Below are 20,665 nucleotides of genomic sequence, written 5' to 3' on the forward strand. Positions count from 1 at the left end.
GATGAAATTTAGAAACCAGGATGCAGGTTCTTAGTGTGCTCACCGCTGTTGGGGTGTCACTCCTTTGAGGCCCTCTCACCAGACAGAGCTAGGAATTATACGGATGCTTGTACAAACACATTTACATCTATAATTTTTCTATTTTATAAATACTGACACTTGTGGGTTCCCACGGGTATTGCTAATTCCAATCCAACATGCACGGTTCCTTTATCCCTCTCCATATCTTTATTTTTTTTTTTTAAAGATTTTATTTATTTATTCGACAGAGAGAGACAGCCAGCGAGAGAGGGAACACAAGCAGGGGAGTGGGAGAGGAAGAAGCAGGCTCATAGCGGAAGAGCCTGATGTGGGACTCGATCTGGTAACGCCGGGATCACGCCCTGAGCCGAAGGCAGACGATTAACCGCTGTGCCACCCAGGCGCCCCCCTCTCCATATCTTTAATTCCCATCTCTAATGGTGAGAAACCTTACTCCTGTGACCCTTCAAGGCTCCACAGGATCCGAATGACCTTGCTCCTTTACTAGCAGATGTGTCAATCCCTTGCCAGTCTTTCCACGGGAGATGGGAGCCGCGTGGGTAGAACTTGCTCTCCCTCCCTGTGGGTCCCAGCACTTGGGTTAGGGTTAGGGTTAGGTCTGTGCCTGCAGGGGTACGAGCACTACAAATGTGAACACGCATGAGCGGCTCCCCACAACCGTTAGCCAGAGAGCTGGGGGAGGTGACAGCAGCGCACAGGTGTCGTGGGTCCCTGCCCCTGCCCTCTGAGGTGGCCTGAACCTTCTACCTGCCAGCCTGGTGTCTGGCCAGTGACGGGGACAAGCAGAGGAATAAGCCACCCCACCATCCAGCTGTAGGGGTGGGATGGAGGTTGGAGGGAGGAAGGAGAGCCGGGTTGAGACCCCCACTGGGCCAGGGAGAAGACAGGGGGCCCGGTTAGCTCTGTGTAGGTATGGCTAGCCCGGCCCTTGGTGGGTGAGGTGAGCTTGACTGCTCCAGAGGCTCCAACATCTTTTGGGGAGGAGTCCTCAAAGTCCACTGAGAAGGAGAAGTTTTAGAGGCAACCCAGTCCCTTCCTGCTCCTCAGGGCCCTTTGCTGCCCACCTGTTCCCTGCCACATGAGCCCTGCAGCTCTGGAAAAATGTTGCCCCCTCCCCCTTCCTGAGACTCCCATCCCCACCCCAGACCCCCGCAAAGCCAGAGGATACAGAGGGAAATGGGCCCACTTGGATCCAGGCACTGCCCATCAAGGGGACCACCAGCTCAGGGCCCCTGTGGGAGTGCCTGCTCGGCCAAAAGAGCAGGAGAAATTCTGTGCTTGGCTGGAAACCCCTCCCAGCCAGCCTTCTGGTGCTCCAAGCACCGCCTTTGGATTACGGGTTGCTGGAGCTGTATGGGATTCAAATCTACATAGAAGGAACTAACCCTCTCAGGGCCCAATATGAATAGACTTCTTTGGTCCAAACGTGGGCCAAGAGAATGACATTCTCAAACAAGTAAGAAGTCCCTTTTCTTTGGTTTTTAAATACCCCTTCTGAGTTTTGTGTTTGCACAGAGAGAGAAGCCTCCTGTTGGGGCTGCTGTTCCTGGGGGGATCAGAGAGAAGAGTGGGAGAGACAGCCCTGGACACAGGCATGCGGAGGGGAAGGTTCGTGCCCATGGAGGGGAGCGGTCAGGTTTTCAGACACGGAGCACCGCACCCTGAACTTCAAGCCCCCCCCCCCCCCCGGGTGTCTCCCTGTGCCTGTAGCCATGCAGGTGGCAGGGCTGCCTGCCCGTCCTCGCTGCCTCTCCAGACACCTGTCTGCAGGTCAGGGGCCACGTGGGCCTGCAGAGATGCCTGGTCAGTCCCCCAAGCAGGCACCACCCCCTAGGAGCTCTGGACTGGGGCCAGTTTCAGCCTCCACCGGTGAGGTGAGGCAGTAGGGGGTGACAAGCCAAAGTCAGCTGAGGGTGACCCTGGCCGAAGTGGGCATGGGCCTCTCCCTTCCGCCCTGTGCTGTGGGTGTTCCTCACATGTCACCCAGTGCCCAGGCCGGCTTGGGTGCCCTTGTTCTGTGGAGGAAAAGGTGCCACTGCCTAGCTTGGCTGGACTGTCCTTCTGCACTTGGGCTGAGCAACGGACAGAACCCTCTCTTTGGTTTCAAGTCCCCACCCCTAGACCTCAGCTAAGACGCTGCCTCCTCTGGGAGCCACCTAGCCAGTGTCCAGCTTTGAGCCCCCGGTCTCCTCCAGCCCTGCGCTTTCTGGTTGCTCTCTCGCCCACCAGATAGAGATGGGCAGCTCCTGGAAGGACACACAGCAGGGTGTCTCCCCAGCTCTGCCCCTGCCCTAGATGCATCTCCAGATGCGTGAGTGGCTGTCCCGCAGGATGAGGGGCTGCAGCATAAGGGTCAGGCCACCTGCCTGAGGCAGGAAGGGGCCAGGCTCCTGCGGACTCCCCCAGGCTTGGCCCTGGCAGTGACCTGGCCGGTGGGCACAGCTCACAGTTCGCAGACACGGGGCTGTCTCAGGCACAAAGGCCCTGCCCCGCGGAGCTGGCGGTCCTGCACTGGGGCTGGTGGCCATGCTGGCCGTGTGCGGCGACCAGGACGCAGGGTCACGGACCGGTCGGGGCAGCTCGGTCAGTCAGGAGGCGGGGGGGGTGGGGTGGGGGGGGGTTGTGCGGCGTCTGCACGTGTAGGGGCCCCGGGACACGTTGCATTGTGTGTGTGCCCGCGCGGGGTCCCCACCGTTGGGCCAAGCCTAACGTGTAGTGAGTGACCCACTTGGCGTCCCCGTCATTCTATGGGACCCGGGTCGTGCTATGTGGCGTCCCCGTCGTGCGCGGGGTTCCCCATGGTCGCGTGGCGTGGCGTCCCCGTCCCGCCGGGCCCGCGAGGTGTGCGGTGGAGGCTGCGCAAGCCCCCGTCCTGCCCGCCCCTCCGCGAGTCTGCGGTTGTGGCGGGGGCCGCGTGTGGGTTTCTGGGCCCCGGCGGCGGCCGTGGCGGCGGCGGAACGGGCGCCTGCCCAGCCGCGCAGGAAGCGGCCTCGGCCGGAAGGGGGGGCCCCGGGCGCCGCCGCTGCCCCCGCCGAGCGCCCTTCCGGCGGGCGGGACCGAGCGTAGCCGAGCGAGGCCGAGCGGGGCCGAGTTCGGGGCGGGCGGGGCCGAGCAGAGCCGAGTCGTGGCCGAGCGGAGCCGAGTCCTTGGCGGACGGGTCCGAGCGCGGCCGAGCCGGCCCGAGCCCCGGGTTGGGTGATGGCGGGGTGGGGGGAGCGCGCGTTCTTGGAAGAGCCAGGCCGGGAGGCGGTCGCATTCCTGGCCGGCGCTCGGCTGAGGCGGACGCGCGGCTCCAGACGGCGCGAGGGGCGGGGCGGCGGCGCGGGGCGGGGCGGGGCGGCGCGGGGCGGGGCGGCGGCGTGAGCTCAGCGCTCGGCGCTCAGTCCGAGCCGGAGCGAGCCGCCGGGAGGATGTGCGCCGAGCCCCGCGCCTCCGCCGCCGCCGCCGCCGCCGCCGCCGCGCTCTGAGGGCCGCCGCCACAGGCGCTCCCGCCGCCCCGGAAGCCGCGCGCGCGCAGGCGGGCGGGCGGGCCGCGGAGCCGGGCGCGGGCGGCGGGGTGGGCGCGGGCCGGGCCGGCCGGTGGCGGGCGCGACGCGGCCGGCCAGCGCCGCCGGGACGAGCCGGGCGGGCTCCGCGCGGTGGGAGGAGCGGGGCGGCGGCGGCGCGCCGCGCGAGGACGGCCCGGCGGGCCCCGCGCCCGCGCCCCCGCTCCTCCCGGGCCCCTCGGCCTCGGCCGCCGCGGCGATTCGCGCCTCGCGGCGCCGGCACCTGCCCGCGCGCCCCCCGCGAGCCCCGGGCCCGCGAGCGTTGGCGTTGGCGTTGGCGGCGCGCGCAGGGGCATGCCCCGCGCCTAGGGCCCGGGGGGCGCGCGGGGGGCGCGCGGGGGGCCCGGGCGGCGGCGGGCGCGGCGCGGGGCGCGTGGATGTGGCGCCGGGCCCCGGTGCCGGCGGGCTCCAGCGGCGGGACCCCTTCGCCCCGCCCGCCTACCCCTTCGCGCCCCCGGGCGAGGCCGAGGCCGCGGCCGTAATCGGCCGGGAGCCGGCGGCCGGGGGGGGCCGGGGCCGGGGCCGGGGGCGCCGCCGGGGCGCGCGGGGCGGCGGCGGGGGCCGCGGGGGCCCGGGAGCGCGGGAGCGGGAGCGGCCCGGGGAGCCCGAGCGCACCATGGAGGCGGCGGCGGGCGGCCGCGGCGGGTTCCAGCCGCACCCGGGGCTGCAGAAGACGCTGGAGCAGTTCCACCTGAGCTCTATGAGCTCGCTGGGCGGCCCGGCCGCCTTCTCGGCGCGCTGGGCGCAGGAGGCCTACAAGAAGGAGAGCGCCAAGGAGGCAAGCGCGGCTGCGGTGCCGGCGCCGGTGCCCGCGGCCGCGGAGCCGCCGCCCGTGCTGCACCTGCCAGCCATCCAGCCGCCGCCGCCCGTGCTCCCGGGGCCCTTCTTCATGCCGTCCGACCGCTCCACCGAGCGCTGCGAGACCGTGCTGGAGGGCGAGACCATCTCGTGCTTCGTGGTGGGCGGCGAGAAGCGCCTGTGCCTGCCGCAGATCCTCAACTCGGTGCTGCGCGACTTCTCGCTGCAGCAGATCAACTCGGTGTGCGACGAGCTGCACATCTATTGCTCGCGCTGCACGGCGGACCAGCTGGAGATCCTCAAAGTCATGGGCATCCTGCCCTTCTCGGCGCCCTCGTGCGGGCTCATCACCAAGACGGACGCCGAGCGCCTGTGCAACGCGCTGCTGTACGGCGGCGCCTATCCGCCGCCCTGCAAGAAGGAGCTGGCCGCCAGTCTGGCGCTGGGCCTGGAGCTCAGCGAGCGCAGTGTGCGTGTGTACCACGAGTGCTTCGGCAAGTGCAAGGGGCTGCTGGTGCCCGAGCTCTACAGCAGCCCGAGTGCCGCCTGCATCCAGTGCCTCGACTGCCGCCTCATGTATCCCCCGCACAAGTTCGTGGTGCACTCACACAAGGCGCTGGAGAACCGGACCTGCCACTGGGGCTTCGACTCCGCCAACTGGCGGGCCTACATCCTGCTGAGCCAGGACTACACGGGCAAGGAGGAGCAGGCACGTCTTGGTCGCTGCCTGGACGACGTGAAGGAGAAGTTCGACTATGGCAACAAGTACAAGCGGCGGGTGCCCCGGGTGAGTGTCTCTGCTGGCTGTGGGAGTGGGAGGACACTGGGTGCGCTGGGTCCCAGGGCCTGGAAGCTGGGGGTCCTTCTGGGCCAGGGTCTCTGTCTGCAGTTTGGGGCTTGTCTCAGGATTTGGATTTATTTTAAGGAAATTCAGGGTGGCATCAGCGTCCCCACCGACAGTCGTGTGGGAAGGTCCTCCTGCTCGACCCCTGTGATGAGCCAGCTTGCTTGGCCTGGGGAGCACCAGTGGTCTGGGGGCTGGCTTGGTGGGTGGAGAAGCCTTCCTGAGGTCCATAGCCATTGCTCTGATGGGCTGTGAAGGGCAGGCTTCAGCACTCAGGCACTCTTGCTGAGTCCTGGGAAGTCGGATCTGGGCTGGGCCCAGGCTGCAGCCTCAGGCCTAGGCCTTCCTCCGGGGCTGTGAGATGTGCAGACCAAGGGGGCCCCCCTGGCTCACAGACAGAGGGGTTGCCTGCCAGTGGTCCTCAGCAGACAGAACTGGGCCCGGCGGGGCCTGTTTGTGCCTTGAAGTCTTGGGAGACAGACTCAATAACGAGGCCAGGTGTCCAAGGCCACGGTGGCAGGGGGCCGAGACTCGGCGACTCCAGCTCTGTGTGTTTCCCTGGCCCTGCCAGGGTGTGAATCCCAGAGTCTCGCCGTGTGGGGGCAAGGGCCGCTTGGCCCTGGGCTTGGGGCCTGGTCAGTGGGCACCTGGGGCCCTGAGTAGGAGTAGCTCATGGCCTGATTTGTTTTGGACACGCCCGTTTCCTTGTCTCCCTCTCTGAAACGCTGCAGGGTGGGGGAGGGCCATTGGCCCAGGCTCTGTTGTTTGCGGGCGCTCCGGCTGGATAGCTGGCTGGGGTAGCTCCTGGGCCACTGGACGCTGAGCCCATCCACTGGAGTCCTCACCAACTTTTCATGGTGTCTTCCCCTCCCCAAGTATTTGTAACTTTTCTTTTAAATATCCAGGCTTATTAAATTGCATACACAGAATGCTGCATTGGCTCAGCTGTTCTGAGGAGGCCTAATTAATTCAGCTACTGCATCAAACTTTTTTTTTCTAAATCTGTGAATAGATGCTCCCGCCCGGTTTTCTCCGGGCGCCCCTCCAGCGGAGTGTCAGAGTCTCGGTGAGCAGAGGAGGGGCTGGGAATGTAGGGGCCTGTTGCCTGTGCTCGGAGGGGGCCGCCGTGTGCATGCGTGCACGTGTGTTCTGTGGCATTTCTGCCCTCAGCTATGTCACTGCCCAGGTGGCAGCTGTCTGCAAACTGTGGGCAGGGGTTGGGCGGGGGGGATGGTCTGAGTAGGGGAGGATGCCGGCAGGAAAGGCTCGAGCCTTTGATTTCAGTTGAGTCGGTGATGGGTGGCGTGATGGGCACCTTACCTGAATTTGGGGCTTTTCTGTTTGGGGTGCCCGTACCTTCCATGGCCACTGTGACCTGGGGGAGTCTCAAACTGCAGCTGGTGACTGGGTGATGGCAGGCCACCTACCTCTCATGCGGGTGGCGGAGGACCTTGTCTGGCAGGGTGTGTCTGTGTCGGTGTCTGAGTCAGGGGGCACGAGGGGTGTATGGTGTGGTCTCCTGGTCTCTCTCGGGGGCTGGCCCTTTGTCACAACCGTAGACCCGGGCCCGGGTTCTCTTGTAGCAGGCGCTGTGGTTCTGGGCGCGGCCGTCCTCCGGCTCAGGGAAGGCCCAGCTGAGCGCTCAGGCCCAAGCTCACTGCCTGGGGAGAAGCAGCACCGTGCCCCGCAGTCCGGGAAGCACAGGCCAAGCCTATTTCTGCTTTGGCCGTTTCAACAGACCATCAGGGCCCTTTCTTCTTCAGTGCTTTCCCTGATGCTGCCCTGAGTCTCATTTACTGATTAAACAGAAATTTCCCCGGTGATGAGGAAGAGCTGCTTATCGTAAGTGGGTGGGGTCTCCAGGCCCGAGTGTCAGCCAGCGCCGTCCTCGTGGTGGTGACCTGGACTGGGCGTCCGGCCCCGGGCTTCCTGGAGCTCTCGAGTGCTCTCCTGCTGGCTCTGCCACCTCGTGGGGCGCTCCTCTTGCCAGCTTTTTGTGCTTGTCCTGTTCTTGGGGCTCTGCCTGCTGCCTTGGCTCTGTGACCACGCCGTTGGGAGTCCTGGGGTGCGTCGTCCTCTTTAAGTCTTCTAGCACGGCCATGTGCTTGTCTGTCTACATGCCGAGGGCACCACGTGAGGCGGGTGTCCGCTCGGGGTGGGAGGGGACCCCCAGCTGCCCAGAGCCCACTTGCTCTGGAAGGAGCTGCCTGGGAAGACCCCCCCCCCCAGCCCTGCCCATCTCTGATTGCTCCTTCTACTTGCCTTTGACAGCTTATTCGTGCAACAGATTTTAAATTTTTTCAGTTGTTTGATAGGTTAGTTTAATATTTTTGATTTACCAAGGATGAGGACAGCAGGGAACAAAGGATGTGCTAGAATTCTCTCTGTAGGGGACACGGCTCCCCTGGGGCCTTGGGTTCTGGTGAGGCCATGGGAGCTGGAGCACGTTCCAGGCTGTCCGGGCTGAAGTACCGCCCGGGTCTCCCTCCAGCCAGAGACGTGGTCAGCACTCTGCTGCCGCCAGTGCTGGGAGGGGCCTCCGGGGCGCTGGGGAGCCACCTCTGAGCCCCTTCCCCCCAGCTGCTGTCCTGGGCGTCCTGCAGTGTGCCAGTCCAGCTGCGGACCCCCATGGGGGCTGCTCCCATAGCCTCATTACGTTTCTTTTGGCTGTGTGACCTGCGAGCCAGTTGCTTAATCTCTCTGTGTCTCTGTTTCCTCGTGTGTGAAATGGGGCTGTAGTAGCGATGCGACGGTGATGTTTTATTTCTCTAGGTGTTCAGGTGTCCAGGGTCAGGTGGGGTGGGGTGTGTCGTTTTGTTGCTGGGGGAACACGTGGCCAGGAGGTGGGGCTCAGAGCCTCCGCCACTCTTCTTCAGCCCACTTGGCTCTGTCCCTTCCTCTTGGGCTTGTCTCATGGTATTTGGACTAAATTGGGCCAGTTGTCTGGCCGCGTAGATTGCCGTCAGAGGAGGACATTGGTGCTGCCGGTTTGGCTGCTGCCTGGGACCTGGCTCCTCGCCCCGCAGGACGGCTCCTTGCTGGGTAACCAGGTGCTTCCCTTTCGGGCTGACCACAGGGCGGTGCTCTGTCTCCCTGGGGCCCGGGCTCCAGAAACGGGCTGCTTGGAACTGCGGTTCGTTCTGCGGGGTGTCCCGATTCTCAGGTCAGAGAGCCTGGCCTGTGTGTGTTTACCGTGCGTCTGTCTTTCAGACACCCGCGTGCTCGGGGGGGGGGGGTCTCGTGTGCTCCGGGGGCCAGCTGTGGCCTGAGTGCCTACGACTGGATTTGTCTGAATTCCCGATGTTGGAACAGTTTTCCTCGTGTCACCTGAAACTTTTCCCTGGTCACAGGGCAGTGTTTCTCAAAGCAGAGACCCAGCCAGCAGCACTGGGGGCATGGAGTCTTGTGGCCCCTGTTGGGGAGTGACTGCAGCTTTTAAGTCCGTGGGCCAGGAAGGGGGTTCCCGCCTGTGGACCCTCCCCTAGTGAGGTGTGGTTTGATCTTTTAAGCTGGAATTATTTTAGGAAGAAATGCTGTCAAGAATGTTCTATCAGGCTGGAACAGACTCTGACCTGCATGCTTCATCTGGGACCTCCTCTTCCATGGCGGTACTGTGCTTTACCCTGATGCCATTTGTTGTTGTGCAGAGAGAGGGTCAGTTGTTCCCTTGTCCCCTTGTTTTGCTGTAGGCTTTCACGGGGTTCCATGGTGATTTCCTGGCTCCAGATGCTTGGCTGAGAAAGTGGGGTGCCATCTCAGGGGATGCTCTGAGGCAAAGTTCCTGGACGGGCCTTTGCCCCCCCTGCCCCCTCACCATGCAGAGGATGGGGTCTGCAGGTCGAACTGGTTGCCAGGGTGAAGGCCCCAGAGTGAAGGTTGGGGAGTCTTCTCCAGTGGGGGATAAGGCAGCTGGAACAAGGCCTCTAGTTTCTCTGCGCACCCTGTAGTGGGCCATGCGAGAGTGAGGGAGGGCCTCACGGCTGGCCGGGTGCAGAGCTGTGTCTGGATGGCCCTCCAGGTGTGGGCTGCCTGCCCATCTGTTTGTCTGCTCCTGTGTCGGCCACCCTGCCAGTTTCCAGGACCCTTCTTTGGAGCTGGGCCGGGCCCCTAGCCTCTGGGGTTTCCCCAGGGCGGCAGCTGGCCTGGGGCAGCAGGGTCATCGGGTGACCTTCTCCTGGGTCCCCCAGTCAGCACGGGGCTTTGGGAGTAGGGTCACGGACTCTCGGCGTCTCGGTTTCTCAGCCTTTCCTGCAGCCAGTTTGTGTAATGTGTGTCTGAGATGTCGGGTGAGGGCAGACAGGCCAGGAGCAGGAGGAAGTCTGGGGGAGTGTGACCGAGCCCCGCCCCACACCCCTGGCCACGGGGAGCTGGGGGGGGGGGAGGCGGTGCTTCCGGGGCCAGCCCTGGCTGTCTGGCGGGAGGTGACCGCGGGAGGTGGCAGGAGGTGGCTGAGGCCGGCAGCCGGACTCTTCGTGGCCCGGAGACTGTTACACAAGCAGCAATAATGTGTCTCTTTCTAAGGATTGCGAAAGTCGGGGAGGATTTCTCCACTGGAAGAATTATGCAAGTTTCAACTGAAATGTTTTTAAAAAGTTTCTTTGTTTTGAGTCAAAATATAGAGGCTGAATTATTTCCTTCAGGTCTGTGAGAGCTGCCGTGGGAGGAGAAGGCCTCCATTCTTGCTCAGGCCCTCGCCCTCCTGGTTTGCTGTCCCTGGGGAAATGGGGAAACAGGCGGGGGGGGGGGAATGGGATGGAGCCTGGGTGTGGTCTGGGGACCATGCCCATTGCTCCCCACTTTCTGTTTTATTGACCATCTGAGATATTGGGGGGGGGCGGATCGGAGTTGCAAAGAAGGGACAGGAAGTTATTTCCTGGGGTTGTGGGGCTGTGTGTGGCAGGCGACTCTTCCCCGCAGTCTTGCGTGGTCTGAAGCAGGTTTTGGGTGGCCTTGAGTTATCCGTGGGAATGAAGTGGCGTGGGTGGCAGGGACCTCGGGGGGTTACGTATGTGGTCCCCCGTTGTGTGTGCGAGCACAGCACAGGTCCTCTCTCTGGCCCACCTCTCCGAGGCTACCCTCTCCTCCAGTAGACCAGGTGTGATGTGTCCAGGCAAGCTCGGGTCACATTCAGGAAGCCTCTAGCCTGTTCCCAGGGCTGGCGGTGGAGTCAACAATAGCTCTCATGCTGCTCTTCTGTGAATAGAGGGTACAATTCTATAGGACAGCCTGGATGCCCGTTTTGCTGCATTAGACTTACTGTCTTTCCAGGCAATGTCATTGCAGAGGCTCAGCGAGGTGGAGTGGTCTTCCTGGTTACAGACTTGGGAGCTGGTTTGGGGTGGGGTGGGGGGGGGTCCTTTACTTCTGGGACTTGCCACTGCTTGTGTCTACTTATTTATTAACGTGAAGGACCTGGATTCAGGCATGAAATTGAAATGAGATGGTGGGCATGAGAGTAACGTCGGAAGAAGGACCGGAGTGGCTGGGGCACCTGCGGGGGTGGGGGAGAGCCCTCTGGCTGTGTGTGGGCCTGCTGGTGATCCTGGTGCCCATTCCCTGCAGCGTGTGGCCTGCGTGCTGCTCTGGTCTTTGCTAGAAATTCTTGTCCGTTTGGGTAATCCTTGTGTCTTCCATGCTGGTGAAACAGATAGGAGGCTTCAAGAGGGGTCTTGGCATGAGCCTGGGAAACAGCTGAGGTTGTCTTGGTATGTGGCGTTCGTGTTTTATCTGATGTAACTGTTCTGACTTAGAAGGAATCAGAGGACACCACGACTTCTTGATTTTGCAGCTCTAGGTGGTGATTCAGGAAGTCTCTGTGTGAGCCTACGGGCTGTGCAGCCCACAGTGGTCGGGCCTGCCCCCGGTCTTGATTCTCTGGGCTGCCCTTGTTGCGGTGGGCCTGGGATTTGTGTGTTTGTGGTTGTGTTGTCAGCCTCATGGAGGGGGCAGGTTGGTCACGGCTGGGTCCCCAGTTCCGGGCCCGGAACAAATACTCCTTAAATGACTCACGGAGGCATGAAATCACTAGGTGTCGGGGATTTCTGGGTAGTTCTGCTCTTGACAGCTAGAAAAGGAAAGGTGTAGGAACTTTCCCAGGAGCAGACTGATGTCCCTTAAGGTGGCATTCATCCGTGTCATGTTGTGTGTTGTGAAGAAGGTGGCTCGCTTAGGCCGGTGCGGGGTGCTTTAAACCTGGCTTGAACCCAAATGCTTGGCTCCTGCTGTGGAACTCTGACGCTGGAGCTGGGGGAGCCTGGCCGTGGTGCCTGCCTTGATTTGGCTTCTGCTGGGATGTTAGCTGGCTACTTTGAAAAGAAACATGTCTTGTTGAGAATAGGCTTCCCGTGGGACCCATGGTGTTGCTTGGTGCAGGGAACAGTGCTGTGGTGGCTGGGAGTGGTGGGCAGGCCGGCTCCAGGGCTGCTGTGTTGAGGGAAGCCCCGGCCAGGGGCTCATCCTGCCCTGAGGGTTAGCCAAGTCATGGGGGTCTGAGGGCCCACGGTGCCAGTGGGGCTCTGGTGTGGCTCTTCCCCTCCTAGCCCGGCCCCTGAGCCCACATGTGAGGTGGCAAGTGGGGGTGACAGTCACATGATGGCAGCTCAGCTGCGTGTCCCAGCCCCTGAGTCTGACCCTGTGGGACGGGGTGGTGTGAGGAATGGGGCTGAGCCCTCTGGAAGCACAGTAGGCATGGGGTGCAGGTGGTGGGTGTGTTTGGGGTCCCAGAGGAACCTCCAGCTGTATCATTATAGGAACCAGTTGGTTGTGTCTTGGTGTCTGGGGACCTTCCTGGAGCCTGGGTCTGGTGGCGCATTCTCCTTTGCACCCTACTCTTTCCAGTCAGGCTGTGTACCTTGTGGGGGGAAGACTGAGGGTCCTGCTTCATGTGTAGGAAAGGACCCCCAGTGCTGCCCCAGGCCCACACTCTGGGGGAGCACAGCCATGCCCAGCACCAGCAGCCTGCGGGGACCCCAGCGCCAGTGAGGCCGGCGGGCTGCCTGGGTCTGAGGCTGGGGGTGTCTGGATGACCTGTGAGTCCCTGTTTTGGGGGGGGCAGGTCTGCATTCCCTTGGGAGCAGAGCCAGCTTCTCATGCCCTGTCCACATCTGGCCACTGTCGAATGAGTGTTCTTTTTGTGATCCCAGCCCCACAGCGCCAGTTTGTGCCTCCAGCCTGACTGGTAGGTGAGGCTCCGCGAGGCAGGCAGCAGGGACAGGAGCTGGCACCAGGCCGTGCCCCCTTCCCCACCTCGAGTATGCTCACTTTTCACACCTGAGCTTTTCACTGTCTCTGCGTACCCAGACCTGGAGTTTGCTGTTGGAGCTGCTTCTGCGTGTGGCATTTGTGGTTCTCACAGTGCTCACGCTTGTGTCCCCTCCTTCCACAGGCCCGTGGCTCTTTGGGCACCACTCATTCTGTCTGCCCATCCCTGTGGATGCATGCTTCTAATGGCCTCACGTTCTCCTTTCAAACCCCTCACTGCTACACTGAAACCGTCAGAACAAGGGGTGCCTGTTGCCTCTGCAGACCCCCGCGTGGTCCAGTCGTGGGGACATGCGCACGGTTTGCAGTCTTTACGTAGGCTCTGCGCTGAAGGTGACACAGAAACCCCTGTTGGAGAGACCCACGGCCCTCTTATCTGCCTGGGCCTCATGGTGCCTGGTCTGGATCCCTAAACTGCCCTGGTCAACCGGTTGAGTTCTGTGTGTGGTGCTGATGTCGGCATCTGCCCTCCCCTGTGCCCCAGTGCTAGTTGGGCCCCTGGGCACAGGGAGCTGAGTGTTTTTCGAATGGCAAGGCTGGCGCTCAGTGAGCACGTGAAAGAACCAGGGAAGAAGGGGGTAGTCGGGCATGCTGCTGGCGAAGCTGGGAACCCTCTCCCTGGAGGAAGGGACAGGTGCATGCATCCCATGTGTGGTTCTGAACTCTGCTGGGGGTTCCCTGTTGGGGAGCAGGGAGGTGCTGTCATCAGCCCTGGCCGTGGTGGGATCTCCATGCTGGCAACTCTCCTCCTTTCCACCTGGGTGGGGGAGCCTGGGCTACAGCGAGAGAGTGCTGTGTCAGGAGCCTGTCCCAGGCCGGCTGGCCCTATTGGGGTGAGTGACCCCCAAGCCTCGTGTAAAGTCTGTGCGGTCTCGGGCTGTAGCACCGGTTGCCTGGCCTGGATGCGTGCGGGTGGCTGTGTGTGGACGCGCGTGTGCGGTGGGCGCTGCTGGCTCCGCCTTACCTGCTGCCTCCCTGCTTCCTGGCGTTACAACTGTGTTGCCCAAACCATTAAAAAAATTGTGCTCCCAAGTTGAATGATATGCAAATGTAGTCAATTAAGCGAGGGGATTTTAATTAGCAGTTTAAGTTCATGTGTGAAGTGCCTTGCCTTAATTACTTGACAGTTTTGTTGTAAATTTGCTAAGTTTTTTTTGCAGAACTATCAAAACTGTGATTTTTTTTTTTTTTAACATTCTTGTGTGCAGTAAGTGTCGCCCAGCCTGCCTGACCTTCGTTGGTTTTGTCTCAATTTAGGAAGCTCTTTAAGCTGTAAGAACAAGGTAAGCCTGTGGGTTGCCTTAGTGTGGCTCGACGAGTGACGACGTGTCCCGTGTTTCCTGGAGCACAGGCTGGCTGTGGTCATGGGCTCCTAACTCAGGTTCAGGAGCCTATGGCATCACCCAGGGCTGGGGCAGCGTGCCTGGTCCTGGAATGGAGGTCAGAAAGGCTCTTGCCTGAGGGGACCACAGAGAGCCAGTGGCTACAGGCTTCTGCCCGGACGGCCTGTGCCTTGATGGGCCTGCAGCCTGTGGGCCCGGGTCCCCATGTGGCCGCAACGCACACCCTCGTGGCTGATGCCTGCCAAAGGCCCCGGGAAATTCTGAACTTTGAAGCTCCTTCCTGGCGGTGCAGTGGGAAGCTTTCCCTCCTGCACAACCACCCTCTCCTCCCCAAATCAGAGTGTGGTGTCCACCCCGTGGGCTCAGCTTCGGGCTGGCCCAGTGTCCGTTCACTGCCGCTGGGTGGGGGGTCAGTGCACGTGTCCCTTCCTGCTGGGTTTGTGTTGGAATCTTCTCCCGTTTACCAGAGAACTTGCTTCATTTCCCTGTCACAGCTGTTGAGGTGGTCTTGTGTTACTGAGGGATCCTCTGTGGTATTCAGTGTACCCCTAGACTGACTTACTTGGTTGGGCTTGATATCTCTTGTGCAGATAGGCTTTTTTATTTTCTCACTTAAATATTTATATTTGAATTGTGATTTCTTTGGTAGATCTGTTTTCTCTTTGTCTCTGTGACAAAGGCTTGTGTCTCGGTTCTCTTTGTGATCCCTGCGGGCTGAGAATGACAGCAAGGACCTACCTAGCCAGGCAGCCCCACAACCCAGCCTGCTGTCCCTGTGGCCCTAGCCTTTTGGAACTTTGGCCAGTGTGGCCCTGTTGGCAGGTGTGAGGGGCTGGAGGGCTGGGGAGGGGGTGCAGGCAGCACCAGGGGTGCTGGGTGAGGGGGTACAGAAGCTTGGTGGCGCCTGGGATGCTGGAGCCTCTGCCATTGTTGCTGAAACTTGGCTGGATGTGTGGAGCAGAAGCCCAGGGAGGATACGTGGATCCCGTCCTGTGGCTCCCAGCACCACGATGGTGGGAGTTCCCCGTCCCTGCCCCCTGACACTGAGCCAGTGAGGACTGCTTTTCTTCCTGCGTCATCAGGACGTGTGTGTGGATTTATGAAAACGTGCTGTTATGACGGGAAATTTCAAGCGGACACTGAAATCAGGAGACTGGTTCGCACAGCCCACGCACCCAGCCCAGTGGTGCTGGCGTCTCACTCATTCCGTTTCATCTGACTTCTCCCTCCTTGCTTGTGCAGTGGGGCTGTCATTCTTTTTTAAAGCAAATCCCAGCATCTTATTTCCTAGTTCGGCATTTCCATATCTAGTGTATCCAGAATTGGAAGTCTTGACCCTGGTGCCGTTGGCGTACTTGACGGTCTCGAGAACTCCTTCCCTCCCATTGGTGCTCGCCCGTGTTCAGATCCTGCTGCCTCAGACATGGCTCTTCGGCTGCTGCTTTGCAGGATCCAGGGCCACCTTGCTGTGGGCGACAGGCCTTCTGTGCACGCGTGCCTCTGTGCACGTGTGTGTGTGCCTGGGTTTGTGCCTGTACAGCCAGAGCATTTTCAGGTACTCTGGTATTGAGGGTTCTGGAATTAACATCTGGGGCACGCGCTGTGCGTTACTCCAAGGGATGCCTCAGGGAGTATCTTGCCCCTGACGCTTCACAGAAGCCGCATGCAGCAACGTGGACGAGCGAGGAATGCTGGTGTCTGCTGACTGCTGCCCCGTTGTCCCCACCCCCGCCCAGGTGAATGAAGAAATGCACCGTGTGGATGTCCTCCTCCACATCCTCCCGTGTCTGCAGCTGTGTCCCCGAGTAGCTGGCACGCCCCGTCAGTAGTGCTCCTCTCTGTGGGGCCCTTGTCACTCCTGTGTGCTGCCTCAGTGCTGTGTGGCCTGTCCCCATTCTTGTGTTGGTGGACATTCTTGTGTCCTGGCTTCCCACGTGGATGCTCGTGAATGATCGCTGCAGCTTGTTGGCCCGTGTGTGTGCGTGTGTCTGGAGCACGGGCTGGGCATGAAGGGACTGAGTCAGAGGGCGCCTGGACCAGCCCCCTGCAGGGAGGGCAGGTCCTGTGTCCCTTGGTGGCTGAGGCCCGCTCTCACTATAGGTTCATCTCTTTGGGCACGTGTGAGGTTGGGTGGGGGCGAGTTTCTTATAGAAGATTTGGTGGATCAAAGAGGGCACGCACACAACGTCCACATCTCTGTCTCTTCTGCATTCTAAGTCCTGACTGAGGGGCGGCTGGTACACGTTCTGACCATGTCCGTACTCCAGTGCTGGGAAGGTGTAGGGCCTTTTCAGGGGTTCCTTTTTTTTTTTTTTTTTTAAGATTTATTTATTTATTTATTTGAGAGAACGTGAATGAGAGGCTGAGGGAGAAGCAGACTCCCCGCTGAGCAGGGAGCCCAGCGTGGGGCTCGATCCCAGGACCCTGGGACCATGACCCGAGCCAAACGCAGGCATTTAAACTGACTGGGTCACCCAGGTGCCCCATTAAGACTTTTATTTATTTATTTGACAGAGAAAAGAGAGAGAACACGCAAGCACAAAGAGAGGGAGAAGTAGGCTCCCCTCTGAGCAGGGAGCCAATGTGGGGCTCGATCCCAGGACCCTGAGATCATGACCTGAGCCAAAGGCAGACGCTCAGCCAACTGAGCCACCCAGGCGCCCCTCAAGGATTCTTGATTTTACCTGTTACTGAAATTCTTTCTGTATATGGCTCGCCAGTTCACATGCCCACAGAATTGAGCAGATGCCCATTTTCCTACCCCCTCACTACCTTTGGTTACTGTAGTTCAGGATATCTTTGTTAATTTGAAAGGTGAAAATCTCATTTTTAATTTTTTTCTAGTGGCACTGGCCATTATGTTATTTTTAGTATTTCTGTAATTTGCCTTGTATATTTGTTTTATTATAAAACTTGCTGTCTTAGCTGTTTTTTCAAGTAAGCTCTACACCCAGCATGGGGCTTGAACTCATAACCCGAGATCAAGACACGTGGCTCATGGCCCTCTCATGCGGACTTTGCGGTCCGGGCCTGTTCTTGGCCATGGTTTGCACTAGTTTGCTTCTTTTGGTTCCAGGAGGCCGGGGGTGACAGGTGGGCCGGGGACGCCGGTCCTTCGCACGGGCCACACGCTGTTGTGTTCTGGTACTTGGTGGGGAGGCGAGTGTGTGTACGTGACCATGGCTGTGAGGCTGAAAGGGTGGCTGCGTCCCTTCTCCCAAGCCCCGGGGGTCCTGGCCCACTGCCTCTTTGGGTGTTGGCCTGGAGGTCCTGGAGTGGCTCCAGGGGCATGGGAGGTTGTCTAGGCCAGGACACGTGGTGACCCCGCTGCCTGCGTCCCCATCCCTGGGGCTGCACTGACCGAGCCAGTGACTCAGCTGCCAGCAGCCGTTCCCGTTCTTTGGTCCCAGATGCCCTGTGTTGGCCTTCTGCGTCGGGCACAGGATCAGAGGGACCTGAGGTTCTCGGTCCAGCCGACAGCTCTGCCTGTTTGTGTTAAGGAGGGCAGGGGCACTCTGGAGGGGGGAGGATCCTCGATGTTTGTTTTGCAAGTACTACTGGGGCCCCCACGTGCTGGGTGCTGGTCAAGAGGAAGGCCTGGCAGCGGGAGCCTGGGTGGGAGCTCTGTGACCTACGTCAGTGAGGGTGGCTCTTTGTGGTTGGGTTAAAGAAAAACAGAGTTGGAGTTCTCTCGGAGGCCGCTTGTCTGTCTCGTGTGCTGCTCACCGTGAAGCAGATGCTGCTGTCCCTGAGTCGGACGTTACGCACCCTCTTTTCCTTTTCTCACCTTCTCTGTGCACGCAGGAGTCACTGCAGATTTCTGGTGTTTTTGGTCAAGTAGGAGTTTCTAGAAGTTCAGAGAGAGAGAGCTTCATGAGTGGTCCCTGGGCCTAGGTCCTGGCTTGGCCACATCCTCACTCTGGCATCCTGGGTTATGCCACTTCCCTGGGCCTCAGTTTACCCTTCTGTAGCGGGTGATGAGGGTGCCGTGCTGTGCAGATATGCACCTTCCAGTTCTTCCCAAAGCAGGGCGTCTGACGGGAGGCAGCCGGGACCGACAGGCTGTCCCAGGGGCCCAGTCAGGGCCACATGTGGGCACATGAAGGCTGGTGTGGTGGCTCCCCTCACAGCCGGCCGGGCCAGTGGGTTGGACGGCAGCAGGTGCTGTGAGCAAGAACGCACGGGGTGTGCAGGTGTGGAGTCTCCCTGTGCCCGCAGTGGGCGTGTCCGTGTATCGGAGCCCGGGCTGGCTGTCGTCGGTAAGCCCCTGCTGGCTGTGCTCCTCTCTGGACTTGCAAGGGGCGGCGTGCCCTGTGGGACACGCGATGGAGCATCCGACCTGGGCCTCTGTGTGGTCGAGTGCACACGGTCCCTGACTCACCCGCTGGGATGCTGGGAGCCACCCCTGTCCTCGAAGCCATGGGGGTGCAGGCTGAGGATGTCCCAAGGTCCTGGGCTCTGCAGTTGAGGATGGCCGCGCACAGACGGGTCCTAGGCAGTGTGTGGTGATGGGCTTGTGCCGTGTTCGATCTTCAGATGGCTTCTGGCTGAAGGGAAGGCCAGAGTTCTGTTTCAGAGTAAGGCTGGTAGGATCTGCCTGCCTGCCTGCCTGCCTTCCTAAGATTTTATTTATTTTTCAGAGCATGAGCAGGGGGGAGGGCAGAGGGAGAGGGAGAAGCAGGCTTCCTGCTGAGCAGGGAGCCCGACTCCATCCCAGGACCCCGAGATCATGACTTGAGTCGAAGGCAGACGCTTCACTGACTGAGCCACCCAGGGCCCAGGATGTGTTTTTCAAGTGGAACAACCTTTGATAACTCTTCAAACAGTGATTTTAGTAATTGAGCCAATAGTGGTAACATCATCCACAGCCTTGATCTGAACCAGGTAAAATTGACCCCAGAGTGATTCTTTTTTTTTTTTTTTAAGTGGGATCCACACCCCACCATGCAGGACTTGAACTCATATCCCAAGATCAAGAGTCGTGTGCTCTACCGACTGAGCCAGCCAGGTGCCCCCAACCCCAGAGCAATTCTTATCTGGAAAAGTGAGGTTTCTCAGAAAATGAAAACAAGGCAGTGAGTAGAGAACCAGTTTTGAGAGCCACAGTGCCCTGTTCCACTCATGCAGGGTGAAGAGCTGGTGGAACTCGCTGATGGAATGGACGTCTCCCGTTGTCATGCACCTTGGCTGCGGGCTGGGGTTTCGGGGTCGTGGTTCCGTACTCGACAGGCGTGGCTGGACCGAGAGCGCTTCTCTGCATCCTCCTGCTGCTGTTGGTCCAGGTCCACAGGCACGTTGGATTCCTGGATCGTTGTACTAGAGAGTTGAATTGGAATTTGATGTCGGCCTTTATGACCAGGGTTTGATACAGGTCCAGAAGTTAGGGAGTTTCGAGTTAGGTGTCCTGTTGCTGTTCCGTTTCAGATGTCCATTCAGCTGCCCCTGAGTGGGCTCAAGTATTGAGGGAGTTCACTGTTCTGCACAACCCACGGCTCGAATGTGGCACCTGCTGGGCCATCCTGAGGGTACCTGACATCCCTTCTTGGCACATGCCCTCTCGTGTTCCCACGTAGCCTCCAGCCATGGGTGGCCGACGCAGGAGCAGAGATGAGTCTGGAAGCCTGCTGCTTCTCCTCGCCTTAGGACTTTGTTTTGAACAATCTTCAGACCTCCGGCGTAGTCACGAGAGCAGTGCTCACTGGGGTTCGTGAGTGTGGACACCTTGCCGTGTTGGTGCACTCTCAACCAGCGAGCTTGCATCTTTGGTGTACGTTTCCTGCAAATGAGGGCGTTCTAGTGTTGGCACAGCATGGTGACCGCCACAGAGCAGCCCGCAGCCCTGTCCTGCCCAGGATGCATGGGGACGCACCTCTGTCCCCAAGCTGCTTCTCTTCGGGGTCCCTCCCCTACTTTTGGTCCTTTGTGACATGGGTGCATTGGGAGGGCACAGGGCCATCCTGTGGGTTATGCCTCTACTCCCGGTCCCTGGCGCACCCCTGGTTGGATGCAGGGTCAGCATTTTGGGTGGGAGCCGGGCCGTGCCACCAAGTCCTCCCCAGCGTGTGATGGCTGGAGGCCCAGCGTTGCACGCCTCTCCTCAGGCCGGGAACTTTGATCGTGCTTGTGGGTGGGGTCTGCCTTTTCCCTCCGTAGTTAATAAGTAATTAGTAGAGGACTTCGGACCTTGTCAGCATCTACTGTGCTGAACTTTTTCCCAGCGGGTTCAGCGTCCCTGCCCCAGCCCGCTGACCCATCCGCGGTGGTCCCTGTGTCTGCTTCTCCCGGAGCGCATCCCCTCCCTGCTGCCTGCTGTGGAGAGCCACTGCAGACTGTGTTTTCCAATTCAGTCTGTTACGGGGTTGCAGTCCATTCTTGTCATTATTCTGATGACTCAATTGTCCCTCTTTTGGCAACCCACTGGGACTCAGTCCCTCCTAATGGCTTTTTCCTGAGACCCCCTGACACTGTCACACCCTCGTGGTAACGTGTGCGGCTTGTGCATTCCTGAACTGGGCCCTGAGGGCACCAGGTCAGCAGGGTGGGTCAGACACACAGAGACCTGTCCCCGGATGTGGACACGTCCTTCTCCCAGCCGGAGCCCCTGGTGAGTGTGGGGTGGGGTCACCACGGGGCACATGTAGATGGCAGAGGATTTTTCTGCACGTGGACGTTGGCCGTTTTTCCACATCACTTTGCCATGGGTCATTTATAGAAACTAAGCCGCTTCCTTCCGTTCCATGGTTTTCTCTGGCTCCTGGCTCTGGGGGCCTCCCGCGGGGTTGTGTCTGTTGACATTTCCCTGTCCCTGCATCTGTGCCTCTGTCGGCTGTGCC

General features: G+C 60.2%; 1 protein-coding gene across 3 annotated transcripts in view; it reads left to right on the forward strand.

The window, feature by feature from the left end:
• Positions 1 to 4,153: 4,153 nt before the first annotated feature.
• The window catches only part of SKI (SKI proto-oncogene), a 68,317-nt gene continuing 51,805 nt past the window's right edge, over positions 4,154 to 20,665 (forward strand). For all 3 annotated transcript variants that reach the window (XM_026520042.3, XM_026520044.3, XM_026520043.3), the window contains exon 1: positions 4,154 to 5,172. In XM_026520042.3, coding sequence (XP_026375827.1) covers positions 4,204 to 5,172 — 969 coding nt within the window. In that variant the 5' untranslated portion in view covers positions 4,154 to 4,203. The remainder of the gene's footprint in view (positions 5,173 to 20,665) is intronic.

This window comes from Ursus arctos, unplaced genomic scaffold (genome assembly GCF_023065955.2).
Source record: "Ursus arctos isolate Adak ecotype North America unplaced genomic scaffold, UrsArc2.0 scaffold_32, whole genome shotgun sequence".
NCBI lineage: Eukaryota > Metazoa > Chordata > Mammalia > Carnivora > Ursidae > Ursus > Ursus arctos.